Source organism: Ruditapes philippinarum, unplaced genomic scaffold, assembly GCF_026571515.1.
Source record: "Ruditapes philippinarum isolate M1 unplaced genomic scaffold, ASM2657151v2 ctg421_1_1_1_1, whole genome shotgun sequence".
In the NCBI taxonomy this organism is placed as follows: Eukaryota; Metazoa; Mollusca; class Bivalvia; order Venerida; family Veneridae; genus Ruditapes; species Ruditapes philippinarum.
In genome coordinates this window covers 15,345-32,441 of record NW_026858341.1, presented here as the reverse complement: position 1 = coordinate 32,441, position 17,097 = coordinate 15,345, and the positions used below count along the sequence as shown (strand labels likewise).

The following is a 17,097-nucleotide window of genomic DNA, read 5'->3' as shown; positions in this document are numbered from 1 at the left end:
TCTCCCTGGCAGGCCAATTTTTGACCCAAGGGCTTTTATTTGAACAAACTTGGTAAACATCCATTAGAACATGTTCATGCTAAATATCTTAGCTCTAGCTCTTTTGGTTCTTTAATAGAAGATTTTTAAACTTTTTACTCTATGTATATAGGGAAAATCAATAACCCCTGGGACAGGGCCAATTTTGACCCAGGCTTTTATTTTGAACAAATTTTGGTAGACACCCATTAGAACATGTTTCATGCTAAATATCTTAGGTCTAGCTCTTTGGGTTCTTTAAAAGAATTTTTTTAAAGTTTTTACTCTATGTATATAGGGAAAATCAATGACCCCCTGGGGCGGGGCCAATTTTGACCCCAGGGCTTTTATTTGAACAAACTTGGTAGACATCCATTAGAACATGTTTAATGCCAAATATCTAAGCTCTAGCTCTTTGGGTTTTTAGAAGATGATTTTTTTAAGTTTTTACTATAATGCATATAAGGAAAATCAATGACCCCTGGGCGGGGCCAATTTTGACCCCAGGGCTTTTATTTGAACAATCTTGGTAGACACTCATTAGAAGATGTTTTCATGCTTAATATCTTAGGTCTAGCTCTTGGGTTCTTTAAAAGAAGATATTTTTAAGTTTTTACTATATGCATATAGGGAAAATCAATGACCCCCCCTGGGGCGGGGCCAATTTTGACCCCAAGGTTTTTATTTGAACAATCTTGGTAGACACTTATTAGAAGATTTTCATGCTTAATATCTTAGGTCTAGCTCTTTTGTTCTTTAAAAGAAGATTTTTTTAAGTTTTTACTATATGCATTTAGGGAAAATCAATGACCCCTGGGGCGGGGCCAATTTTGACCCCAGGGCTTTTATTTGAACAAACTTGGTAGACATCCATTAGAACATTGTTTAATGCCAAATATCTAAGCTCTAGCTCTTTGGGTTTTTAGAAGATGATTTTTTTAATTTTTACTATATGCATATAAGGAAAATCAATGACCCCCTGGCGCGGGGCCAATTTTGACCCCAGGGCTTTATTTTGAACAATCTTGGTAGACACTCATTAGAAGATGTTTCATGCTTAATATCTTAGGTCTAGCTCTTTGGGTTCTTTAAAAGAAGATTTTTTTAAGTTTTTACTATATGCATATAGGAAAATCAATGACCCCCTGGGGCGGGCCAATTTTGACCCCAGGGCTTTTATTTGAACAATCTTGGTAGACACTCATTAGAAGATGTTTCATGCTTAATATCTTAGGTCTAGCTCTTTGGGTTCTTTAAAGAAGATTTTTTTTAAGTTTTTACTATATGCATATAGGGAAAATCAATGACCCCCTGGGGCGGGCCAATTTTGACCCCAGGGCTTTATTTGAACAATCTTGGTAGACACTCACTAGAAGATGTTTCATACCAAATATCTAAGCTCTAGCTCTTTGGTTTTCTAGAAGAAGATGTTTAAACTTTTTTCTTTTGGTTGCCATGGCAACCAGAGTTCTGCATGGAATGGAATTCTTTGAACAACTTTGTTAAGGCTTCACACAAGGAACATCCCTGTGAAGTTTCATTATGATCTGCCTTATGGTTTCAGCGGAGATGTCGTTTGAAAAGTGTGAACGGACAACGGACGACGTACGACGGACACCGGACGACGGACGAAGAGTGATCCTAATAGCTCACCCTGAGCATATGCTCAGGTGAGCTAAAAATGAAAAAGTAGAAATAATTCTCAAAGAGGTGACCATAACCAAACATGTTCCTTTATGTTTATGTCATTTATTATGCTCAATAAACAAAGAAAGTTTAACAGAAATATTTTTATTATTTTTCTAGAAAGGAAGTGGCTAGCCGTATGGCTAGCCAAAAGTTCTAGCAGTACGTGAGTCATGTACGACTAGCCAGGACTCACTGTATTGTCTAGCTGTAAGGCACTTTTCAAACTTATATGGAAGTCGAACATGCATATGTTATTTTGTGCCTCATGATTATGATTTGTTGTTTTATTTGTATGAAAGGTGAATTTTTGTTCATTAAGCACATGGATCGAATAAATATACATGTGAACTCTCCCACTTTAAGTGGGAGACTCCCACTTTCTGCAGCCATATTTTCAAAGATTTTTCTTAAAATAAGGGGTATTTTCACAAATTAAAGAAATTTTCCCTCTTTTTGATGTCAGAACTTCCTTCTTTGTGTATTGCAAATTCTAAAATCTCCCTCTTTTTGAAGAAAAATCTCCCACTTGATCAACAAAAAAAATTTCACATGTATGCGAATAAATAATGATCGGAGTGGAATAAATAAAAAGAACATTGAAAAAAACACTTTGAAAAGCAAAAATTATTGTATAATTTTCCAATACAGTAGATAAATATCGAATATAAAAGCGCAATCAAGTAATAAGCCTTAATTAAAGCCTACACAGGGACTGACAATAGAATTTTAAAATGCGTTTCACGGAACATGCAAACTTTCCTTAATGATGGACAAACTTCTATACCGTCGGTAATTGACGCAATTATCAGAGCCCAACAACGATTTTTCATTTTAAAGGTGTCGAAAATTAAACTTAATGAAACAAAAACGGATTATCATCAAAATTTTGTAAACTTTTTCAATTGATGTTATTTAACTGTGACCAAACGCTTTTTTTTCCGGCCCTTTTTTTCTAAACGTCTTGAGATGACAAAGATCGATATTTGTACTTTTTTTACTGTAGCCAACAAGGCGATTAATCTCTAAAAAGTAAACATACGAAGACAATTGCTGTTTCTTGGTTAAAATCCTCGCTTAAAGTCATAAAATAACATATGCATTTTGGACTTCCATCTAATTTTGAAAATGACGTACGGCTAGCCGATATAGTGTAAGGGCCCGTACGGCTAGCCACTTCCTTCTAGAAATATGATTTGTTATGTCATAAGCCCGATTGGGCATTTTCACCAGCCTGCTAAAGGGCAGTAAAGCAAACATTTTGAGGACCGTCAGAGTTTGATGGTCATCCTGTTTGAGGGCTGTCTGTGTTTGATGGTCCACAACCAGAAGCCTGAATCTTACCTCTACACTGACTGACTCCAATCCTTCAAACACAAAGGATTTCAAATTTGGTTTCAGCTGAATATCGTAGTTCACAGCTTTAACATTTGCTGGAAGACGTTGAAATGGTTCTTTAGCTGGCATGATTGAACCGGTAACCCTGCGGCTAATAATTAAGTTCGGCAAATATTTCCTGTTGAATTCGACTGTCTTAACTTTTGTCAGTGGTGAAAAGAACCTCGACACCACCCGGTCCAAATAATTAGAACTAGAGCACAATAATGAAGATTTTGATAATTGTAAACAAGTTTTAGAGTTATAAACAAGTGATTTGGATATTTTGAATAACAAAGTATTCATTCAATGTAGACGTCGATAGAGATATGTTTAAAAGTGGTCAAAAGTATCGCTTAGAGTTTCCGTTTCGGTTTATGCTGAAATGCCGACGGTGTTTCCCATAAAAAATAGATGTCGTGAAGTTTACACAACTCACGTGAGCAATCGGCACACCTCGGGTTTGAAGGATAGGGCCGAGAAGATGGGCTGTGACTAAAATAAAGTTTCCTTTTAAAAGGAAAGGCTTGCACAGTTGTGCCTTCATCCCAACCCTTTAAAATTGTTTTTTTTTGTTTCAATTTATTATCACAATTTTTTTTTTGAATTTCATAAAGGGTTTATTTAGTTTTTTGTTTTTTTTGTAAAAACGAATATTTTTTGTCAAAACGGTTTGAAATCTATTCTCTATTGTATAAAACTTATAAAGAAAATAATCAATCATAAAAATACTAACTATTCTATCATACTGAAAAGGAAACAAGTGTGCACATTTCATTTCCAGAGAAATAATTCGTTTTGGCAGTTGCTAATTTCATTTATATAGCATTTTTAGATTACCTCACTGCGTTCCTTAGATCTAAATATAACTCGATCATGCACTAATATTCTGTGTGATTTGGTAAGCAAGACGACCCTTTGGAGACGTAACCATCCTGTATTGTATCAGGTATATATGTTAATATACGTACCTGATTGTATAAAACTAATAGATACAAAAACAATTATAAAAGAAACTAACATTTGCGTCTTGAAAAAGAATTGAATTTCTTTAAACCGATAAATCAAGTAAGAATAGAAATCCTATTCATATAAACAAACTGGGATTACCGAAGTAACTTGTTCTATGATTTGCAGCATGGTTTCCGAGAAAAAAGGTCATGTCAATCCCAATTATTAATGCTTATAGATGATATCCTACAGTCAGTAAATCAGAAAAGCCAAGTAGACTTAATCCTTCTTGACTTCTCTAAGGCCTTTGATATGGTCAACCATGAAAAACTCCTGTATAAGCTGCATTTCTACGGTATAAGGGGTCAGACTCTTAAATGGATCAAAGGTTTTCTTGATAACAGGTCACAGTCCGTGGTGGTAAATGGCTCCACATCCAGCTCCATACCAGTCTCCTCCGGTGTTCCCCAGGGCTCGGTCCTCGGACCTCTCTTATTTCTTATATACATAAATGACCTTCCTGAATATGTCCAATCCTCTAAGGTCCGCCTATTTGCTGATGACACAGCCATCTATCTATCTCTGACTGTCGCTTCTCATTCTAGCTTACTTCAACATGACTTACACCAACTTGAACAATGGGAAACAAAATGGGACATGCAATTTAATCCATCAAAATGCCAGGTTATCCAAATCACAAAACGAAAAACAGTCATTCCAACAAAATACCTCCTACATAACTCCACATTAGAAACAGTTCCATCTGCAAAATACCTTGGCATTACAATATCAAATGATTTAACATGGAACAAACACATAAACAACATCACAACAAAGGCGAATCAAACACTTGGTTTTCTACGCCGAAACATCAAGGTTCACTCAGAAAGGTTAAAGTCAACCGCATACAAGACACTTGTCAGACCCCAGCTTGAGTACAGCTCCACGGTCTGGTCCCCCTACACAGGAACTCTCATTGACCAGATAGAGTCAGTCCAGAGAAGGGCTGCTAGGTGGGTCAAACATGACTTTGGCCGTATGTCAAGTGTCACTGACATGTTGACTTCCCTTCAATGGAGGCGCCTTGACCTTCGGCGTATTGACCAACGGTTGGTCATGTTTCACAACATCCTGCATGACCAGGTGGCTATTCCTTTCCCAAAGTATATCGTCCCTCTTACAAGATCATCTAGAACATCCCATCTCCATGCATTCCAACAAGTCCAAACTAAAAACTGATTACTATAAATATTCATTTTCCCAAGAACAATTGTCCCACTGGAATGCTTTACCACCTGAAATCATAAACTTGTCTGGCCCCGAGTTCAGTCTGGCTGTAAGCCGGATTGAACATACGTCTCCCTAAAAATACCTTTTCTGTTTTTAACCTGTTTTTAACAATATACTCATTTCCTTTACTTTTATATTCTTTTATTTCAACTCTTTTACTAACATTCTTGTCAGTTGACGCGCGTCAAGTCTAGGTCCCCAGCAGGGGTTTGACTATATGGAAGATAGATAGATAGTAACTAAAATAGCTTAGATTTCCGGAATCGCCCGAATTGTCACGATTGCAATCGGAACTACATCGGCTATTATTATTAAACCGAAGAGTGACGGAAAGGGCCAAAAAGTTGCGATTAGCACGATTGCAGCTGGTTTCCCGTTCAATCATGCACTAACAAATGTAAGCAGGAAACCACTTTACCGGAACAACTTTTCCAAAACAAATGGGCTTGCAGCCGTGGCTGCAAGCCAAAAAGGATTGGAGCACCACACTAAATACCGTATTCCGGTATATACCGGACAAGGCGCTTGAATGATAAAATGCTAAAATCTTGTCTTTTAACCCAACGGAATGAACTTTAACAGGTCTAAATCATCTTTTCACACCGAATCAAGTACGATAATCAAGGAAAAATGTAAAATTCGGCGAAAAAAACGATATTTGTCTATTTTGTGATCATGATTTCTGCAAGCGTCTAGAGGTACTGCTCCAATCCTGTATTGAGCTAAATCCGAGAAGATGTGATTGTCACGCGAGAGGGGAAGGGGGCGGGGCTCAGAGGTGTAAAAATGGATAAATAAAAATAAAACTGGAAATCAAAGGTGACTTACTGGTGGTGACTAACTGGGATTTCGAGACATTTCGGCCCCAAGACGTATCGGCTCCGAATAACCCAAGACGTTTCGGCCCTGGGCCTGGCCGAAACGTCTAGGGGCCGATTTTTGCACAGGGGCCGATTTGGTTTGGAGCCGAAACGTCCTGTTTGCCTTACTGGTCACCTTTTGGTAGATAATAACATTTAAGGACATGAATGGTGACATGTTCAGGGTGCGTACTCACTACTCACATGCAGTGCCTGGAAGGGCGGATGGACCCTCATAGAATACATGCAAACAAATGAAAGGAATATTCTGTATAGGTCTGGCTGCCTAAATTTATCATCTGAAACGGTTGCTTTACTGGATGTATGAAACCCCTTAAGTAAAACATTTTAAAGAATCTAGATCTTTTATTTATAAGCCAAGATATACTGTATATAGTTGTTTAGGCTACGCAGACCGGGGGGGGGGGAGAGGTCTATAGATGCTTTGTTTTTTTCTTGAACAGATTTTTTTGCCTGATTTTAATTAAAAGCGTTTAAAAGATCCACTTTAACGGAGTAAGCAAATGGTCAGAAGTTTTAAATAAGTTTTTAAGTAATTATAGTCAAAAGTCCAGTCAGTTGGTTCACAATTCTGGTGCAGTCCCTGTAGGTAGTCCCTGTTGTCACGGATTTATATTACAAATCCGTGCTGTTGTTGTTTTCAGGGGAGTGCATAGACTTTCAAGAACAAATGCCTCGTCCCAGAGACGACCCTGGTTCTTAACATACACGATGTACTTAGAGCAAAATAACATGGGACCTCGGTTTTAAAAGTATCGATATAACATAGTACGTATTGTAAGTGGTGGAGAGGTGGGGCAGGATGTGGCGCTGTAATATATGTCGCAACGCCGCTTCACTGCTACCAGATGTCGCACCATTGCCGCTAAATATCGCAATCGCCCCTAAATGACGCAAAATTGTCGCAATGGTAACATGAATTGAATGTCACACGATTTTCCCTTACTGTTAAATGTCGAATCACCTTAGTTTAATGTCGCAAAATGTATATATACTCATGATACAATAATTTGTATCATAGTTTGGGGACCTTTCTGTTGAAAATGTGTCAGAGTTAAATCGTATACATATACATGCACAGTGCGTTAACTGGAGTGCAGGTATTAGTTACCCGCACTCCAGAGCATGACCATTGATTGGCTCATTTTTGCTGGGGTTTACTTATTGTGACGGCAGAGAAAGGGAAAGCGACAGAAATATCATATTCAGATAGTCGTTCATAGTTGGTTACTTTTTCCCGAGGTTTCAATTTGTGACAACAGGGAGCGTAATTTTATGTTTGACTATGATACGCCCCCTCGTACAAATAAGATAGCCTCGTGTTTCGATGCTCTTTCTATTACTTAGCTAGTGATATTAAATAAATAAAGGAAAAAAACATTGAGTAAATGCTTGTGAATAATTTTTTGGATGTCCCGATCCATCTGCAGAGTCAAGATAAAAAATGCTATTTAAAGTGAATTGGTCTACAATAGACACGTTTTCAAGAAATATTTCAACTATTGATAAAAAGCAATAAAAACGTATCATTTAGAAATTCTTACAAAGTATTTCTTAACTAGTAGTGTCCATCTTGCCCCTTGACGCTGTGGGTTAGAATCCTGTGTGGAAGCTACCCAGCAATCTTAAGAAAAGTCGGTAGTTCTACTCCAGTTCCCATTCGTGCACAAAAAAGACGTACACACTTGGTACATGTACGTGACCTTAAGTGATGCCATTGTATCAAACGATATTGTAAATTTGTAATCTGAAAGTGGCAAAAAATAACACACACATATATAGCATAATTCATTTGATAAGTAAACATGTTTCTATGTCAAAGGCCGACACAAAATTAAAAAAATTCTCAACTGAGATTGAATCTTAATATCTTTTTAGAATAAATTTCACGGTGTGTTAGATATATCTCAAGCTGATTTCGTAGCTCGAATCCACGACATTTGGGTTGCTAAATGAAAAACGTATATAAATGTGTTTTATCACTAAGGAGATCTTTGTCATGAACTGTGGTTTTCAATTTATAATACAGATTAAGATGACTTCAATTTCAACCAATAACTTTGCACATTACAGCAAATTCTTTCCTATGTGTTATATGGCTAGTCCCCAGATCACCTACATAACGTTAGTATAGACTTAATACAAGTTGTTTAACATGTTTTAAGACATTGTGACATTTAACGGTTGTGTTGTGACATTTAACGGTGAGGGGAAAATGTTAAGGCCTTTAACGTCACCATTGCGACATTTAACGGCAACACATTTTGAGACATTCAGCGGCGGTTGAGACATTTAGTGGCAATGGCGGCATTTAGCGTCGTTTGCGACATGTATATCGGCGCCACATAGGCGTCGAACTTGCGATATGTTGGCGACTCATCCTATAGGTTACAACTGCACCTACGCCTTCTGCACATTGGTAACGATATTGTGTTCACTTAGCTACTAAGGCAGCGTAAAAATGGACCCAGGACGCACTGTATTTTTATTCATTATCAAAGAGACATAAATGTAATATAATGCATAGATGATATTCAAGTTTTTTCTATAGATACAGGATTTATTTTCATCTAGTGGAATGAAAATAGTTATTTCATGAGTGGCGGTAGCCACGAGTGAAATATGATAATTTCTTAGCACAAGATGAAAAAAAATCCTGTATTAATAGAAAAATATGGTGGCATATTTCTGCCACCAGATAACCTGATACCTAACTAGTTAGTTAAGAGGTTAACTAGTTACGTAACTAGTTAACCTCTTAATAAACTAGTTAGTTATCAGGTTAACTAGTTACGTAACTAGTTAACCACCTCTTAATTAACTAGTTAGGTATCAGGTTAACTAGTTACGTAACTAGTTAACCTCTTAATTAACTAGTTAGGTATCAGATTATCTGGTGGCAGAAATATGCCACCATAGAAAAAAAACTTGAATTTTCTGTTTATTTTTATACATTTTTCTCTTTTTTTTTTGACATCACAGTTTGAAAGACTTTCCCATAAATTTTGTAGATTGGCTGAATTTAGCAGAAAGTAGTCCGGCAAGACAACAGTGGAGATACGGAAAATAATTATGTTTCACTGCTGTGAAAATACGGAAAATATGCTTCACTGCAGTGAAATTACGGAAAATGAAAATATGCATTTTATTTCATCAATACTTCTCAATATTTCATTTAAAAGTATAAAATAAATATATACAATCTCTTCATTGGTGATTTGATAATTTTCTCCCCTTTCAAAAAGTGTTTTATATATATATAGAATAATGTTTTTCTTACCATGTTTATATATAGATATATATTGTTTATATGAGCCGTGTCATGACAAAACCAACATAGTGGGTTTGCGACCAGCATGGATCCAGACCAGCCTGCGCATCCGCGCAGTCTGATCAGGATCCATGCTGTTCGCTATCAGTTTCACTACTTGGTAAGCGAACAGCATGGATCCTGACCAGACTGCGCGGATGCGCAGGCTGGTCTGGATCCATGCTGGTCGCAAATTTAAACGCACTATGTTGGTTTTGTCGTGACGCGGCTCATTATTATATTGTTTATATATATTCGGAACATTTATTTTCAATGGATACACATTCCCGAGCTAATCATATGGCGGGTGATTTCCGCGGTCAGTTTCATTTTTCACTAAAGTCAGTTGACCGGTAAGAAATTGTTTGTTTTGCAATGTGATATATGGGCGAGATGTCAAAGTTGTTGCAAAACTAAAATTTCTTATAACGATCGGGAAAGTTGAAGATTTGAGTAAGGAACAGATGCGCTAATTGTACAATTATAGAGGTAAGATTTATTTCTATGAAATAAAAAAAAGTTTAGTATTGTATGTAACCAAACGTATGATAAATATTGATATATAGGAATTGATTTGGTTTCAAAGATATTAAAGATCTATTCAAGACAAATACATACATGTACGTAAATGTAAACAAAATCTCATGCATAAATGTTTATTGCATAGTGTTTCATATTGATAGAAATTGACAAAAGATTTTTTCTCAAAAAAAAAAAAAATAATAATAATTATAATATTACTAATAAAATACCCAAATGTAAACAAAGTTTTTTTTTGTTTTCCGTAATTTTCTTCATGTATTACAAGGTTTTTTGTATGGTGTTTTATTTTCTAAACTTGAAATTACATGTTGAACATTAATGGCTATGTACTATGCATTATTCTCCACCTTGTTGTACAATGTTCAATATTATTGAATATGCTAACTCTATTGTATATTATAACTTGTGACACAACCAGGTGTACTGGATGGTTTCAGGAACGGCGGATTCAAGAGTGTTTCAATAAGCCTATATAGCTTCCAACACGAACTAAAATAAATTTGTATAAACTAATCTGATGTACATATTTTAAATATTATAATGTGTATTTGAACTGATGGCGTGTAGTTAACAAATGAGCCGCGTCATGACAAAACCAACATAGTGCGTTTGCGACCAGCATGGATCCAGACCAGCCTGCGCATCCGCGCAGTCTGATCAGGATCCATGCTGTTCGCTATCAGTTTCTCTATTTGTAATAAGGTTAGTAAGCGAACAGCATGGATCCTGATCAGACTGCGCGGATGCGCAGGCTGGTCTGGATCCATGCTGGTCGCAAACCCATTATGTTGGTTTTGTTGTGACACGGCTCAAATATACTTGAAACTTGATTTGACAAGTTAATGAATTACTTTCTAGTTGCTATAACTGCTAACCATATTTACATTTAATTAGATTGTTTAATTAACATGCTTATATTGTCAGTACGTTAACAATAAAATTATTGTTGTTTTTATGGTAAAATGTAACACAATTCGAAAATCTGTTTAGAAATACATTTCACCTGGAAAATTTATGTAGTAAAAGATACATTGTTACGAAGCAAAAATCAAAAACGTTACGATTGTCCAGTCGAAATAGGCTTTACAAACTTGCAGTATTATAACTAGAATGCTATTGACATATGACAAAGCATTAAATATTGTACGTAGGCATATTTTGATTATTATTCTAATTATCATTTAAGGAGGGCACTATGACGTCACGAGGAGCGTTAGCGTTTCTTATTATCATGTGTACAGGTAAAGATTCAATACTAGTTTTCGGTTTAACGTCACTAAGAATAAGAACAATACGATTCATATTATAGTTTTTTAACAATTAGAAAATCTTAATCAATGCAACTTTCCGGCCCTTTCCGTCAGTCTTCGGATAAGGGCTATTATTATGAATAATAGCCGAGGACTTTCCGATTGTGCCTAAATTTGAAAATTTCTGACTATCTTTTTCATATAAACCGATCCGAGCAGCATTTACGAATTAAACCATTAATTTAAGCGCCGCGTAGATCTATATCTGGCTTAACATTACCCGTGCCTACGAAAAATAGGTCAACGACTAAGTTGAAAAGGGGAAAAATGAATAAAACGTCTTAAACAGCTGCAATCGTCCTTAAGCCTCTATAACTCTTTAAATCGAATCATTTTTACATTATGTTTTCATAGTTAAATAATTTTTCGTATAATGATATCATAGTGACGTCATGCACGGCGTTTTGCCAAACAACGTTTTCCCTTCTAAAATGACATCATATTTTATATAATCAGAATCATTTTATATATAATAGAATTCATTTCAAATCAGCAGGTATAACGATTTCTGGCGCTGTTACTTCAACGAATACTCCAACTTCAGTCGTTAGCACGAGAACAACTGACGCTATCACCACAGTTGACCAAGGCACAACGACTGACGCCGTAACTACAGAGATATCGGGTAGTACTATAGATAGTGCAAATGCTAAAACAACGTCTACTTTGACCCCTACGAACGCAGTCACGGACTTAATTACAACTGACGCGGTCACTAATTCAGTAACCACTGATGCAAACACCGATTCTGTTACAACTGACGCTACCACCGAATCAGTGACAACTGGTGCAGTAACTAATTCAGTTACAACCGAAACATTCACCGATTCAGTGACAACCGTCGTAACCACCGATTTAGTGATAACTGACGCAACCACCGATTCAGTGACAACTGACGCAACCACCGATTCAGTGACAACTGATGCAACCACCGATTTATCGACAACTGACGCAACCACCGATTTATCGACAACAGACGCAACCACCGATTTAACAACTGACGCAAACACCGGTTCAGTGACAACCGACGCACACACCGATTCAGTGACAACTGACGCAGTTACCAATTCGCCGACAACTGACGCAATCACTGATTCCGTTTCAACTGACAGAGTAACCAATTCAGTTTCAACTAACGCAGTTACCGATTCAGTAACAACTTCAAATGTCATAACTGACGCATCTTCAACTGTTGATCCAACTGATAATAATACTTCTATAATTACTTCGACTGATACTGGGGCTTCGTTATCGACCAGACAATCTACATCAGATGTAAGCTCTACGACTGATCCGGGGCCAGGCATTACAAAAAGACTGCTAGATTCAAGTAAATGTTCATTCGTTATATTTTTATTTACAAGGAGTCTTTGTAGAAATTGACATATTACAAACATACATTTACGTTTTTAGTGGGTTCATAATGATGTTCTTATTTCCATTTATAAGTTAAAGCGTAAAATTTCTTTGAATAACAGTCTTAAGAAAATGGACTTAAGTACTTTTACACCTTAAAAAGACTGGTTCCGATTGGCATAACTCGTTTCATTATCCAATCACATGTGTCGATTCAAGACATAGAATTATTGACATAGCGGCATGGCCAAGTCAAACAATAAATTAGTCACTGTCCGCATGGAAAAGGCGCTGTTTCCTTGAGCAGGAAACTATACACCAATTGGTCAGACTGAGTACAGGTTAACTCTAGGAACGAATTCGAGAGTCTGTCTGTAAGCTTATACAGCTTTCTACAAAGTTTGGACCAGAATTAATTCTGTATAAAAACATAAATTATTTAAATTGTCTACACCGAAATTAAACAAAGGATTTAGTCCATTTAACCTGAAAACTTTGTCTAGTATCGGTGCAGCTTATAAAAACCGACCAAAACATGAGCTACTTTAGGGTATATTATATATGTATGTTTATTTTCTTTCAGAAATAGCACTAATCGCCTCTATAACAATGGCAGGTATTGTGTTTCTGATATGCCTACTGACAATTTGCACGTGGTTCATCCTATACCATAACAAACACAGTGAAAGACGCTTTGGACCACATAGTAAAGAGGTATTAGTATCTACATTTGTTTAGTACAGTGTTCCGCTAGGGTCAGCGCGTTTTCTCTGAGAACGAAAAACGCGGAACATGACAGCACGATGGTGACAGTTCGACGATCGTGACAATACGACAATACGATGGCGAAGCACGACAGCGCGATGGTGACAGTCCGTCGTACTGTCGTATTGTCACCATCGTATTATCGTACTGTTGCCAGAATACCGTCGTATTGTCACCAGCGTACTGTCACCATCGTACCGTCATCTTTCGCGATTTCCGTTCTCAGAGAAAACGCGCTGGCCCTAACGGAACACCGTAGTGTGTGGGTTCACCAGTGTCTTTATTGGTAATGGTATGGTAATTTCCCTGCGTAGTTCTTATACTTCCTAATCTTGTCTCTGTTTTTTAACTGCATAACTCTTATTTCTTTTTCAAGAGTTTCGCTATGTTTCATATTTGTTCCACTTTTCCTTTTTTTTATCTCTTTTTATCTTTATTTTACTTTCTTCATCTTTGTATTTTCCTATATATTCAATGTAGTTCACTACACAGTATACCTTTGAGTTCTGTTAATCACCATCCTCTCTCTCGTATACATTCATTTAAAGGCACATTATGCCTCGGAAATCCATATTGTTACATTTCATCTTATAGAAATGTCAAACATTTGCTTATTTAATGCTTTGATGATGGTTTAAGAGCATTTTAAATGTTTAATCGCCTTAAGAATGTAGGGATGAACGTGCCACGTTGTGTCGCAAAGATAGCAAAATGTAAACAAAGTAGTATTTTGCCTTCCGTACAAAGTATTTATACTCTATAATTAAAGCATATGCCAAATCAGCAAAAGTAGCAAAAAAAAATCATACATATGGCAAACGAATTTTTTTCGAAAGTTGTAATAAGATATCAAAAATGAAAAATAAAAAGTTTTTGACAAATTTTCGAAACAATTTGTGAAAAAACATTTCTGAGGTATAATGGATCTTTAACAAAGAAAAAATGTTAACGCTTATTGTCTTAGTACAATATGATAACATTTACTTTAAAGGCCCATTAAGTGTCAGACTTGCTTTATTGGCTACATGTTTCGCAATTTACATTTACATGTACTAATAGGTATTTTCTTCAGGTGATAAGCATCTTGCATATTCTAAACCTATTATTACAACATTATAAAGCACACCTTTGTCTTTTCTACAAACAGAAAAAAATAATCCTTTTTTAGTAGCTCTTAAAGTTCCATTTAACCTTCCTTTCCTTTCTCTCTTTTTTTCATATGTCACAATTTAGAAATTAGAGAGAAAAAATTGTGCCTATAATAATTTTGGTGTACAAAATCATTTTACATGGTTATTAAATGCTGCTTTTTTAATTATTTTAAAGATTTAAAAAAGTATCTTTCATTAAAGAAAATTTTAAAAACGACTGGCGTGGCACCGCCGCAGATAGATAAATAAAACATTAATGATGACCGTACAGCATCAAATTTATTTGCATTAAATATAAATAAGATACATTGTTGAAATGTGAAAATATCATAATAATATAGTGTAGGGAAGTGCAGTGTAATGTAGTTTAGTGTAGAGAAGTGATGTGCAGTGAGGTGCGGTGCGATGAATTGAAGTGAAGTCAAGTGTAGTGTAGTGTACATGTAGTGTAATGTAGTGCAGTGCAGCGTAGCATAGCATAGCAAAGCATAACATAATATCACCCCTACCCCTCATTTCTTCTTTTTGTTCCAAAACATTCACTTGTTTTTCAGAACTTCTTCAAGTCAAGTCAGATACCATATGGATTGCCAGAGATGACTTATTCTGATGGATGGTCCCCGCTTGATGAACCATACAAACGTTTCCCGTACGATCCTTACAGTTCCTATTCCTTTGAAAATGCTCCTGAACAATCTGTCGATCATGGAAATACACATTATAAAGACGGACGTTTTGACAGATGGCCAAATTTTTCGTCATTTGGAGTAAGAAATTCTTATAATAGACCAGTTGACTGGCACAGTGCAATGCCGAGCTATGACGAAGTGGCTTTACCGAGGTCTTGGGAACGATTCTGACATAATGACAAAATCAAAGTTATGTTGTTTATCATATAAGATGCTAGCGTTGTAAAGATTTTATGTGTTTTTCTGATATTTCAAAGCTGTGTAACTATATATGAGCTCGTCATTGACAAATGCATAATGGTTTTGTGCCAATATCAGGTGCATTGCCGATGATACTGTTCGCTATCAGTTTCATTACTGAAATCGAGTGGTAAAAACGCAAATCCTGATAATAAGCACATTTCGTATGGCTGGATCATGGCTGTCAAAACGCATTGTGTTTATTTATACTGTATATTTCTATTTGATCAAATGTAGAAATATTTCTATAAGGTTCATATTCTATAGAATGACCTAAAACGTAAATATAATTGAATATGGATTTTCTTACATATAGGATCATGACTTTTGGGACATTTAAAATGAGCTTCTGAAAACACGAAATTATTTATAGATAGAAAAGAGTAAAATTTAAGAAAAAGATTTAGAAATAAACTGAATATAGTATCTTTGAGCAAATCGTATCTCGAATTGAGTGAAAAGCGTTGCAATGCTTTTCAATTTAGGTCATTTTTCACAATTGAAATAATAATTCCGGGAAAACGTAGTAAGAAAATGATCAGAAATTTAGCACCCAAGTTATGGTCCAGACCAACATCAAATGGAACATTAATTTCGAAAAATTATTTTTAATCCCGTCATGTCAAAAAACCTCCGTGGAGTTCCTTTAAGACATAAAACAGTCGCAACTTCTCTGCGTTTAATAAACCGTCAATATTCGGATAAGGACATCGAACACAACAGTAATTGAGCCGCGTCACCACAAATCCAACATAGTGCGTTTGCGACCAGCATGGATCCAGACCAGCCTGCGCATCCGCGCAGTCTGATCAGGATCCATGCTGTTCGCTTACTAATTCTATTACAAGTAGAGAAACTGATAGCGAACAGCGTGGATCCTGATCAGACTGCGCGGATGCGCAGGCTGGTCTGGATCCATGCTGGTCGCAAACGCACTATGTTGGTTTTGTCGTGACGCGGCTCAATTGTCTTTCTGCAACGACTCTATCTTTGTGCGTTAGCGAGAAATGCTTATAGAAAAAAATAAATCAGACTATAGTGTGAGAAAATTTTCCAATTCTTAACAGATAATATATAGAACTACTATAATTTAATAATTTTAGTGACAATCTATATTCTGAAGAGTCCTGTATATAGCCGTCTTTGGCCTTAATGATCTTCCATCGATCGTGCCTCTTACGACTTTTGTCAGACACAGCAAACGCGTTTGCCACATATGTAACACCAACACTAATTTTTAAAGAATGTGTACCAAGCTCATAAATAAATGAACATACAGGTTTATATAGTTGAAATCCATGTATTCCAGCGAACATGTCAAAGCAAAGTTGTACATAATCATATAAAATAAGATAAAATCAGTTTTAATGACGACACCATCAATACATTAGAATTAATCTGAAAATAATTATCTTAGAGCGAGTGTACATAATCAAAATAAAACTTACTCTAAACTTGTACAAAATCGAATCTGCAAAAGAATCAGAAAAATGGTGTTAAAACAGTTGGCTCGAGAAAATGGTGCTTTCT

The 17,097-nt window shown here is 36.2% G+C and overlaps 2 protein-coding genes across 6 annotated transcripts in view; one reads left to right on the top strand and one right to left on the bottom strand.

The window, feature by feature from the left end:
• Positions 1 to 3,506, bottom strand: part of LOC132752897 (puromycin-sensitive aminopeptidase-like) — a 28,187-nt gene extending 24,681 nt beyond the window's left edge. Inside the window, 1 exon segment of the mRNA XM_060743303.1 lies at positions 3,049 to 3,506. Coding sequence (XP_060599286.1) covers positions 3,049 to 3,387 — 339 coding nt within the window. The 5' untranslated portion in view covers positions 3,388 to 3,506.
• A 2,558-nt stretch (positions 3,507 to 6,064) lies between these two features.
• LOC132752880 (uncharacterized) lies at positions 6,065 to 15,595 on the top strand. Of its 5 annotated transcripts, none has more exons than XM_060743272.1 (5): positions 6,065 to 6,141; positions 11,243 to 11,297; positions 11,860 to 12,696; positions 13,306 to 13,436; positions 15,193 to 15,595. In XM_060743272.1, the coding sequence occupies exons 2-5, from the start codon at positions 11,252 to 11,254 to the stop codon at positions 15,496 to 15,498; spliced, it is 1,320 nt and encodes a 439-aa protein (XP_060599255.1). In that variant the 5' UTR covers positions 6,065 to 6,141; positions 11,243 to 11,251; the 3' UTR covers positions 15,499 to 15,595. The 5 variants fall into 5 exon arrangements, with proteins under 5 accessions (XP_060599255.1, XP_060599257.1, XP_060599254.1 ...); XM_060743274.1 differs by lacking the exon at positions 6,065 to 6,141 and adding an exon at positions 9,720 to 10,002 and having other exon boundaries at positions 11,863 to 12,696; XM_060743271.1 differs by lacking the exon at positions 6,065 to 6,141 and adding an exon at positions 9,720 to 10,002.
• Positions 15,596 to 17,097: the final 1,502 nt, after the last annotated feature.